This window comes from Sander lucioperca, chromosome 12, assembly GCF_008315115.2.
Source record: "Sander lucioperca isolate FBNREF2018 chromosome 12, SLUC_FBN_1.2, whole genome shotgun sequence".
In the NCBI taxonomy this organism is placed as follows: Eukaryota; Metazoa; Chordata; class Actinopteri; order Perciformes; family Percidae; genus Sander; species Sander lucioperca.
The window spans coordinates 30,019,812-30,031,947 of record NC_050184.1 but is presented as its reverse complement, the minus strand read 5'-3'; the positions used below and the strand labels follow the sequence as shown (position 1 = coordinate 30,031,947).

Here is a 12,136-nt window from a genome sequence, read left to right as displayed (position 1 = left end):
ATCCTTTGTGTTGGCTTTATTATAAGGTTTACTGTCCTCTCACAGCCAGTGTCAAAGGTTAACCTCAGGCATTTTGTATCTTACAGTTCATTGTAGGGTTGGGCGATAGGAAGAAAATCAGATATCACGATATTCTTGACCAAATATCTCTATCGATATTGCGGCAATATTCTAGGGTTGACAGTTTGTGCTTTAACAAAATATCTTCACACTTAGATTTTAGATAAATAATCATCAGTAATGTGGACATAATGTGTAAGTGGGGAAAAGGTAAATAATAGAACAGCTAGAACAGTCTGGTAAGTTCAGAAAAGTACATCACTTTACTGTAATGCAGCCTTTAAAACCAGTAAAAGACAACACTTATATCACGATATTACAATATCCAAAATCTAAGACAATATCTAGTCTCATATCACGATATCGATATATATTGCCCAGCCCTAGTTCAATGCTACTTTCCCATGAGATAATTGTCATCCTTACTGAAAGGACACAGTCAAGACAGCAGGTTGTTTCTTCAGAAGAAACTAGAGTATGATTATTTCAGTGATTACTCCATTTTTGTGACTAGTCAAGGGAGGTCCAAATGAAATTCCTGCTACAGGCTTGCTGTAATGGGCCACAAAACAGGGTATAGGTTGTCCCTGTGATTTATTGTGCTACCTAGGAAATTTCCCCCTTTGCAGTCTTGTGTTTTATTTTTCCTTCTTTGTAAGTTTGTGTAAAAAAAAAAAGCAGCTTAAAGAAGGATAGATGCAGTGTGATAGGCATTTTGGGATGATGAATACTATGCAAACACTAAAATGACAAAATAATAAAATGGATTAGTTCATTTATTTTTTTTTGGAATGTGAAACTTAATGGTTTTACTCAAGCCATACATTATGTATTACTTATATCAAGAGAAAATACAGCCTTGCATAGCAACGAGGTAGTTCCAACTGGCCTAGTTGTGGCCTAGTTCCTTTTGTCAGAGCTTTGAAGCCTTCAAGCTCCATTAAGGGCCATTCACATTGTACGCGCAAATGGCAGCGCTGCGCTATGAAACCCATTATTGTCAATGGCTTGCACGCGCAAGAACTGGTCTGCAGCATTAGTTGACAGAAGCTGCATCAGTCACAGAGTAAGACACATGTGCATAGAGTTGAGATTAATGGAACATCGCATACAGCTGCTGAGAAAAAGGGGACAACCATAGAGTGTTTGACCACAAAGAGATAGGAAAAGAGTGTTTTTGACCTGATTCATTCAGCACACTGTTGCACCCCAATCCAGCAAGGGGTAAATTCACTCTACAGTACGCTTACCACAGCCTTAGCATCGGGGCAGTGTCTTCACCACATCCAGAAAGAAACAAACACCTCAGCCACATTTAATGCGTTTCTCCTGAGGACAAATAAAAATACTCACTTGGTGGTTAGCGCAGCGGAGTGGAAATATTAAAGTGATATTTCAAATGAGAGAAACTTTTTTCAGCATTTATTTCCTAAATTACCTCATGAACAGTTAATTAATTTGCACAATGGGAAAGTTGACGTGGTAATATTACATTTAGTGGGGCAATGTTCAAAAGAGGTGGCGATTGCTTGGCAATTTGTAGGAAATTACATGAAGAATGGTGCATTCTGGGTTGATAAACCATGCACACATCCAATTCAGAATCTCATCGCTTACTGTGAGTAGCATAGACAATGGGTAGCTAGGGTTAACAGGTTTAGAAAGTAACATAAAAGCCTTTAATATTGTTAGAATTAAATAACACCCACTGCTATAATTTCTGTTATGGCAAGTAAACGCATAACCTTTTACTAAGACCTACCTCAAACGTGTACCATTCTTTTCTTGGACAATTTTCTATATTCCTGTATGAATATGCCACCTTCTTTTTGAACTGATTTTACCCTCTCAGTCAAACATAAGTGCAAGATCCACCTCTGAGGAAATGTGGATATAAAAGATGATTTAAGTGTTAATGCTTTTCCTTTTGTGAAGGCAGTGCACTTTTCAGGTAGAGAAGGAAATAATATATCACCAGTGAAACAACTTCTAGATAAAGCTTTTAGCATAGGCAGTCTGTTTGACTTAAACCTTTTGAGTTACTAGTTTTATTCTGTTTCATGAACAAATCCAGATGTCTAACCAACACCATTGGATAATTACAGCTGACATTAGGCCTGTGTTACATCAACAGCCAAGATGTTTGCTTCATCCTGGTAAGCCAGGAAGGTCAATGAGAATAGTGTATTTGGCAGCAGATAGATACTGGTGGCTTGCCAAATTCATCATATACAAGTCTTTTTTGGCTCAAAATCTATCCTAATTGGGCATCCTGGTGGCCAAGGGTCCATGTGTACCATTAATTGCAATGTCCTGGGTTCAAGTCCGGTCAAGGTAACTTGTTACATGTCATCCCCTCTCTCTCTCCCCCATCTCTCTACTAGCTTTTATCTAATAAAGTCCCCCAGACTGTACTAATCTCAACAGGATCTCCTACATGTCTGTGGGCAGTGGGCGCTAGCCATTTCCTGATGAACTCCTGTTTTAATATTCATGCCTGCACACTTTGGCAAGCTGTCTGTAAGAGTCCCAACTGGGCTTTCAAAACACATCAGGTGATGGAGGCAGGCATCTGCTGATTGGTTTAATTATGACTGATGACAAATTATTTCATATCAGTTCCTAACAGATAGCCTCTGTCTCCAATGGCAAGTGGTTATCTGCATCCTAACAGTTGTGTTTATATTGTGGGCTACCTCTTTCCAAAGTAGTCTTGCAACATCAGCCCTTTGGGGATCTCAGTGCAGTCACAGTGACTCTGTACCTGCTTGACAAGTAACTTGGTGTCCTGCAGGTAGAATCTTCTCATGCATGTAATGCAGATTAAGGACCCACTTCTTGCCGTAGTTGTTTATTCATTTATCCTGTGGTCATATTAGTTGGGACAGTATACTGGCTTGCAGGGAATTTTTTTTTGTTGCTTTTACAGAAGAAAATGGCAACAAAAGTTAGTTTGAGAGACCTGTTTTTCTATTAAAACCCACCAATGCCTTGCAGTAGTCTGGGGAGGTTAGCAACAGGGAGGAGAGACTTTATTAGAACTTGAAAAATGGATGGATGGATAGATATATATTTTCTCTCTATCTGAAAGAGAGACTATACAATTTTGTACATACTGCTGTGTTGCTAATTGTACAGGGACAGGGCATTCACTTAGAGAACACAAGGCTAATGATAGTGCCGTATCAGTGATCTCCCAGGCGACAATTTAAACCCTGCAGTAAATGCACTTTAAAGGTAGTTTCACTAGCTCTACTTTTCATTTAGAGTGGCTCATAATTCTGTCAGCTTTTATAGATAGTATGATATTTTCCCAATTTGTTCAAGGCTTATGCTGCAGGTGTAGCTGACCATGTTGATCCAACAATAAACAAAGGTTAAGGTCGTGGCTCTACTGATGAAACTCACAGTACACAGGCAGCATCGGCCTTCTGTGCTGACTTTGACTTGTTTTCATGTTTGTTTCTGCATAGTTGTCAATATAATGAGACGGGGGCACATTCAAAAAAGTTCCAGCTCAATATTGTGCTCGAGATCTTCCCTGTGTTACTTTCCAATTTAGTATTTTTGACTGATAGTGAAATACATTTTTTTTCCCACAGCTTCTCCTCTGGCTCATCACATGGCTTTATGATTCAGCAGTAAAAATGACGAGATAGAAAATCCTGATTATTTCATAGGATGTACAAGTCTTTGGCCATCCCAATGATGAGAAGTTGTATGTAATCTAAATGTGGCCTACTAATCTTCATAAATCATGTTGATACATTTTCCATTAGTCTCCAGGTACATTCACATAACCTAAATCTGCAATTCCATAAAAGCCATTTGACAACAAGGTAATTGATTCTCAGTTTACAAGTTTGTCATCCTTTGTATAATTGACTAATCGGCCACTTATTTTCTTGTTTTAAGTGATTAATCATTTAATGTATAGAATATAGAATTTTTTTCATTTTGTTTTACCAACAGAACAAAAACCCAGCACTTGCTAACACTGGAGGAGCTGGAATTGGAGGCAGTCCTGTTGATTAACTCTGAAGCACAAAGTTGTGAAAATTCCACAGAGTTGTTGTTTGGTGGCTGTGTGCTTTAGCATGCTAATGCTAAGCAGCTGCTCGGTTAATGCAGACTGAGAGCGGAGTGTCAGACAGCAGGACCCTAATTACCCATGATTCCAACTAAAGAACACAACAGTGATCAACTCTGTTAGCGTCACTCCCTTGCTCTGACTATGATTGCATTTTAGCAGTGGCAGAAAATTGACAGATAAAGTCGTAGCGACAGTATTGTTCGTCCCCGGGACATCTGTCCAGCTGGGTTAACGTAAGCTACAGTGAACAACACATCCGTCCATCATGTAGATCAACTCTGCACACATGAGCTCCGCAATTATTCAAGTATCTTGGTGTAGCCTACTCTGATTTTGTCGAACATGGGTCATGTCATTGGTAAACGGTTATCTAATGGAAAAACATCCAAGGCATCTCATAAATCACTAATGATTAATCAATAATCGATTAAGGTGGCCCACTGTTGTTTAAAGAAATTGCTTAAAGTTTGCATCCCGACTATCGATTAATCGACTGATTGTTTCAGCTCTGATTATAACAACAATCTGAACATCTGTTCTCCTACTGTACTGATGAGTTAATAGCTCCTTCAAATGTCTGTCCAAGGACAAACATAATTTCTGTTCATCCACATGACAATTAAAAGCAGACAGCATGTCTTTTCCTTGGTCTCGCATGAAGTGTAATATACAGCAATAAGGATTACTGATAATGATTGTTGTCATTGCCTGGTACTTATGGAAAAGCTTTTCTTTGTTACTATTAAAGGTGTATTGTGTGAATTGCTAATTAAATATGCTAAATAGAAAGAAGCAGCCACACTTTATTAGCAAAACAGTCTTTTATTAGAAATATCTTGTATAAAAATGAACATGCTCTACACATTTTTTTTCTATAGATAATTCATAAATATCCAGGCACTGTAATTTTTTTAAATCTTTTTTTTATAATTCAGTACATAAAGCAGACATGATCAATCCATTTTAATAACGTACATTAACTTGCCATTTAATTTCAGTCAGCACTTATATATACTATTTTGTAATACAGACAAAGTGTTTTAGAAAAATAAAGGGGAGGGAGAGAGGGGTGTTGTGGCAAAAAAGCAGTAAATTATCATATTCACAAACACAAACAATCCCACAAACAATACTTTATCAACTGATGCGAAAACATTTGCAGCAACACCCTAGACTTTTGTTAAAGCTGAGAGAATCATTGATTAAACCAAAATATTAGTTATTTATAATCCTCTGCAGTAGTTTTCCTTCTGGACATTACACCTTTCTCTCAAATTGTTCACATGACTTGTCATGAGTTTGGACATGCAACATACATATCTTTGCATCACTGAGGATAACATTAAATGAGACAAATTCCAGAGTTACTGTTTATGACAAATACTTTAGAGACTGGAGACAGAAATGGCATTTACACTTAATTATAAATTGTACATTGAGTCTTCTCTTCCTCATGATTGAAAGGTAATGGATTCAACAGGACGACACCATGAAGGATCCACCATGAAGGATCCATGGGAAAAATGGCAGGAGTAGTTCAATGGGTATGAGGCACGGAATGAAGGCACTGGCCTATATTTATCAAGCAGCTTCATACCCGCCCCATTTTTATCTAAAAATGATAGGTTGTCAATATTACTGTGAAAATAAATTAATGTCTATAGCGCTGCAGACTTTAATGTTAATTCTCATTTGGATCCACACCAAGAGTGACCCTGTCACTTAATGCAGGGTTACAGTAACAAGGTCCGCTTTGGCTAAATAAGTGACTAATGTATTTATATGTAAAAATCTGACAATTACCAAAATACTATTCTCTAGGATTAAACAGCCCTTAAAAGGCTGTATTGGGTCTGTTGAATGGTAAAACACTCCTTAGGAAATCATATAAGTAGGTGTCATCCACCTAATTATCTCTGAACATTTATGCCATTGGTGTAGCTCATGCAGTAGCTGCATGAGCCTAATTGTGTCCCCAAAATACTATTCAAACTGTCTCCCAACATTTCCACTGTAGCCTCAAAATTCATGACCCTGAAAAGGAAATTGTTTGCAAGAAACACAGATTACATATGATTCGATCACATATCAAAAGAGGTCCCCATGTAATACTTTTTATTCCTTCACAAATCAAGTGTTTAGGGACAGAATGTATTGTTATTCTAGTTTTACTGCCAGACAAATTAAGATTAAGAGGTTTTTAAACATAGAAATACACAAATATAGACCTAGAAAACACAGGATAATAAGGAAATAAAAGTTAGTGTAATTTATTGGAGGGAATGCCAAATGCAAGTGTGTCATTATTGTGTCAAGAATTGTAATTTTTTTTTTATGTTAGCTGAGATGGTAGTTTAACAAATAGGGAAACATGAATTCTCACAATAATCCCACTGCAATCATCCAACTGCTTGAATTTGCAAATGCTTCAACAAGCGCATGATAAATAAAGGCCAATAAGTCTGGGATGTTTAAAATATGCTTTGACAAGTCTTTAAGTCCTGGCTGACATTTATGGAGTGTGGTGTAAACTATGAAGATATTCCATCACAATAGGATTTTAAATTAGCTCCTTATTTTTGAAATGACTTTGTTCAGCAGAGGGTATCCCAGTGGGTAATGCTCCAAAATGACAGTTCCACTGTGAATGACAACCATGACAAACGTTGCATTCCAAAGACGTTGACAACAAAGCACAGTACACGTGATGCTCCCACAAGCATGCTCTAGGACTGTACACTAGGTTTGCCACGATGATGGCATAATTTTCATTATTATGAAACAATTATAAAAAAAAATAATAAAAAAAACTGGGATGAGCCACTGCTTTATTTCCAGGTGTATCAGATATGGTTAGTTCATGTAGAGATACTGAATGTGCTGTAGTAAGGCATGTACAGTTTAAAGAGTACTGTAGCTTTCCACCCCAATAATACCAGGAAACAAAAATAATGACTATATTGTTATACTGTTTCATCTTGTCGACTGCATTTGACTTTAGCAAAAACGGAACACTTTCCCCCCCGTTTTTGTTGAATTCAGACAAACGATTCAGCCTCATAGAGAGCTGAAATTGTGTGCTTTACACTTCAGAAGAAAAAAAATACTGTAGACTACAGGTGGTTCACTTAGCCTGCATCTGGAAACGTCACTGCTCAATGCTCACTTGCGTCTCAGAAAGGGTGGGAAGAAGAAAATGAACTGTCCAATCTCCCTTACATCTCCTTCCTGCAAATCTACTAATTTCTCATAATTTTGGCATTCAAGCCTTTACCTGATTCTCTAGAAAAATATGACATCCTTTCACTTTATGGAGTGACAAATTCCCATCTTTCCACCCCAGTCCTCTGTGCTGTAGCAGCATAGAAGTCCTCCAGTATTTCCCCAGTATTCCCCAGATTCAGGTGATTTCTTCTCAGACAGGCCCTGGCTCCGCTTCCACTGTTTGTCTCTGGCTTAGATGGCATGGTTACTGTAGCTTATGTATGTCTGCTTGGAAGCCAATGCTGTAAGTGAAGGTATATGAGAAAGAAGGAAAGGGTTACAAAAAATGCAATCGGTAAGATTCAAATAGGTGTAAAACAGTAATTTTTAAGAGCACATGTTGGAGCCCAGTTTGATGGGAAGTTCTGTTTATGGATGACTTTATTAAATGAGTGCAGGTGGAACCAATCATAAGACAGTAGAAATGTGACTGATTCAAAATGTGTTACAGTGATAAAAATAAATCATAAGACATTTATTTTCATTACTGATTAGACTCTGAAATGTAAAAAAAAAAAAATAGTGAAAGAAAAATGCTCATCACATTTTCAGAGCTAAACAAATACAATTTTCAGATTAATTGTTCTGTCTGACCAACCCCAAAACTGAAAAATATTCAATCTACATTAATATAAAGAAGAGTAATCCTCAAATTTGAGAAGCTGTAATTTTTTGCATGAAAAATGACAAAATCCTTTGAATCGACTATCAAAATAGTTACTGATTGATTTTTTTTTAAACCATCTACTAATCAATTAATCAACTTAGAGTTTCAGCTCTAAAAATAGATTTTAGACAACTTCATAGCATTGGAAAAAAAACTACTGTTGCAGGTGAATCATTGATTATTTTACATAGTAACATTGCAGATGTTTCAACAACATATCACCATGAAATATTTGTCAAGACAGTGATGCAGATGCAATCAGACTCCTAGGCTGAGGCAATAGTCATATCAATGTAATTACCTGGTATTACAGTTCTATTAATGAAATTAGGGAAACCTCTGTCATAATGTTTTCCTCACAGCTGATTCTATCATTTTAATTGTATCAAAAATTGCATCATATAGAGCCACCAAGCAGATCACAGCAGTGGTATAAAGTGCAATAGTAACCATTTGAATGCAAGTCTTTTACTACATGCAAAGTCCTGAGATTTCTCTGTGCACCAAGCAAAACATGCTGCAGTCTGTTACAGTAACATTTTGAATTGTAAAGCATATTAGACATTAGACACGTGATCTGACTTGGCACTGTACGTGTTGTCATCATTGTTTGATATTAGCGCTCATTGTTCTTTACCATTTTTTTCATGTTTCATGGAATTTTATATCAGCTGTGAATAAAATACATAAGACAGATGACCGGAGGGTAGACCACAGTAAGCGTAACAAGCCCAACCCGCTGGTGAAACATGACTGTCATACAATACATTACCTGTTTGCATGTGTGCAGTCATGCTCCTATGCACACATCGGTCTGTGTGCAAGAGTCGAAGAGTGTACATGTGTGTCTTTATTTAAATAAAACTGTCCTCAGCGAGCATGCTTGGTGTGGTGGTAATCACACTACCAATCTGCCAATCTGCCCACAGCAGCCTTGGCTGATTGAATATGTCAGAGGGTATAAATCCAATCAGAAGACAGCTGAAAGCCATAGCCAGGGAAAAAGTGCTATAGAGGAGAGACATGTAATGGTAAATGTTTCTGTATATTTGTCAGTGCCACGTTTGGGTGTATGAATGGGGGTGGCGTTCTCGCCATTTCATCCAAAGCATCTCTTCCAAGAGAAGCATTGATAAATGAACCTTATTTGAATATTTATGTGCTGCAAGGCCAAGATAAAGAATAGATGGTCCAGAAAGAATTGGAGCTGGCAGACCCATCTGTCTTTTCCTGTTCACTCTTATTGTTGTTGTCGTCGTCGTCCCATTACCACAAATTCCTCCTTTTGTCAACAGGGAAACAAATTACAGGGGACACATAGCTATCGCTTGTCTCCTGCACTCAAGCAGAGTGGTGTCATCTTCCCACATTAACAGGCTTTACCATGCTGATTGGCCATTTTACATCACCACACACCAATATTGTCTACCCAAGTTAATGTCTGTTGGTCAAAGGTGGATTTGTGAGGGCGTGATTTCTGCCTTGTGTCATTCAGGATGCTGTATTTTAGCCAGGGGCAGACGGGATGCTTTGTGCATAGTATAGGCAGGCACGTGTGTCGTGGTCAACATTTGCAGAAATTAACAGGAAAAACGTGGTCACAGATAATAAAAGGGCAAAGTCATTTTGTAATCAGTTTACCTGAGAGCCTAAAGTCCCTCACAAGGCTCCCCTCCCTCAACACAGTCTGACACATAAGCACAAAGAGCAGTTGTTAGATTCACAGTTCAAACCAGAGGGTGAGAATCAGCACCTATAAATGGGCTCAATAATAGGATGTGACATAGCGACTCCATTCTAAGGTTGAAAAAAAGGCAACGATGCAAGTGTGGGCACAGGTTTTTTTTTAGTCCTAATACACATCATTTTACACTGTTCAGCCTGTCAGAGTATAAAATCAGGACTTTCAGTAATCAGAACATTTGCGGTTGCTTGATTGGATTTAAGCATGCCCCCCACACAAGGACAGCCTACTCATACACTTTATATTGGTGATTGAAATATCCTTTTTTCCCAACACTGAGCTACCCGCTTCCCGAGTCCCTTTCAAAATCACAATAGTATGTGGGCACCCTGTCACACCTCCTGATTCACAAATCCAGTGTGGTCAGAGTTATTGAAAATGGAACAATTTGTTCTGTTTCGTGTATTTAAAATGCAGGAAACAGACACGTTTTTTGTATTTCAATATAGCATATGTGGAACATACAAAACTAATAAAAAAAAAAAAAATAGAATTAGATCTTGCTTAATCTATGAAGAATTGTGTATATTATATTGATAAGCTATAGGCTATAAGCATTAGTTCAACCTTCCATTATGGGGAATTGGGAAAACCCCAAAGCTGTGCTAGCTAGATGCTGTTAGTTGGAATCACTCCTATCAGTTGTAATTATTACCACAGTTCTGTTTATGTCATTTGCAATGGCTCATGTTCAAAACGAAACCATGATATAACATCACTTTAGTCACTGAAATGGCATCCTAATTTCTTGTATGCTCACGTAAGGCTTCATTTCCTGAACTGCTGAAGTGCAAAATAACACTGGCATCAATTATGTTCACATAAAGGAAATTCGTTATTTTCAAGTAGACGTGTATTCTTTCAGTGCTATCATTTTACAGAGAAGCAGCTCATTACATCAACAGCCTAAAATCAACTCCTGGTTGAGTTCCACTGGAAGACATTTCATTATTTCTTTTCTCTCTCTTTTGCTGCATCAGGCGTGATACCAACCTTGTGTTTCAAGACTTTCACAGAGTTCAGACTTGGCCTCTCCATTGGGCCTCAGGCCACCTTTGGGGTTGAACTTGTTGGACATGGTGGCTGCAGTGACCACAGCCTTCAGGCTGCGCTTGCGCTTGGGTACGTTCTGCTCTGGATGAAAGAGAACCACGTAGACCTTAGGCATGTAGAGCATTCCCAGAGAGACCGACGCACTGAGGCTTACGGAGATGGTCAGGGTTGTGGTCTGGATATACATCTGTATAATGGAAGAGACAGCGGAGACACAAGCAGACAGAATAATTTGTTGAGGGTACACTGACTGATGGACAGTGATGTTCTCGTTATAGAATCTCAGGATAAACTGAGCACACTTACTGTAGAGCCTGCTAAGTTTGAATAAGTCTGGGAAAATTGAATTTATATATTTTATTCTAAGAGCCAATTTTCCAATAAATCTGCAAGAAGTTGGTTCATATTCTTTTATTTTCATGTGCTGGATTCATCACTCCTGAGCTCTGATTTCCTTGCTGTGTTTGTTTATTTATGATACACGACTATACACCCTGATGGGTGTATATGTAGTCTGTGTATAGATGTTTTTACTCTGAGGATTTAGACAACAGCGTGGAAGGATTGTGTGCCTTCTGAAGCCAGTGACTAATGCAGCTCACAGCTGGGAAGCAGATATATAGCCGCAGGAAACGGCTATGGAGCAGAGAGAAACATCCTACAGCATATTAAAAGTGCCTGCAAGTGATTTTTTTCCTTCTATGATAATCATCCCAGGGCTCAGTCCATCTCTGATTTGTATACGTAGGGAATGTGGCTAGTCAGCACACAGGGTGTAAAATATATAATAGGTAGATCATATTTGATATTGACACATGCACATGAAATATGAAAATATGATTTCTTCAGTGTATTTCCATTTATAAGAATAATACAAGTCATCAAAATAATGAATTGGAATTACTCCATCCTTTCACAGTACTTCAGTGTCAAAACCATCAATTAGAAAACAGAACAGTTGCCTTTGCCTCTTGGAGTACAATGCTGAGGTCCTCTGAAGTTGATAAACACAAAGCGAAAAAGAGTGTACAGTAGAAACAGCTGGCAGACATCCTTCAAAGAGATTTGCCTGAGGTTTTGTCTGACATTACATTTGCAGACTTCACAAATTACTTCTTTTGTTTTTTGGCATGGTTTAGCCCACAGGGCCCGAACCACTAGCATGTCAACAGTTATAAAGTATGCATCCCAGCATGGGGTCATGACGTATGTTGTTTGTATGTCAGCTTGTACAACATTTATCCTCACATTTCAA

General features: G+C 38.1%; 1 protein-coding gene across 2 annotated transcripts in view; it reads right to left on the bottom strand.

Moving 5' to 3' along the window:
• Nucleotides 1–4,978: 4,978 nt before the first annotated feature.
• LOC116062114 (metabotropic glutamate receptor 4-like) overlaps nt 4,979–12,136 on the bottom strand; it is a 219,031-nt gene continuing 211,873 nt past the window's right edge. Inside the window, exons 10-12 of one of the 2 annotated variants that reach the window (XM_036007991.1) lie at nt 10,822–11,068; nt 9,726–9,771; nt 4,979–7,659 (exon numbers count right to left, since the gene is read on the bottom strand). In XM_036007991.1, the coding sequence (XP_035863884.1) occupies nt 9,734–9,771; nt 10,822–11,068 (285 nt within the window). In that variant the 3' untranslated portion in view covers nt 4,979–7,659; nt 9,726–9,733. The remainder of the gene's footprint in view (nt 7,660–9,725; nt 9,772–10,821; nt 11,069–12,136) is intronic. The other variant, XM_036007990.1, reaches the window with a different exon arrangement.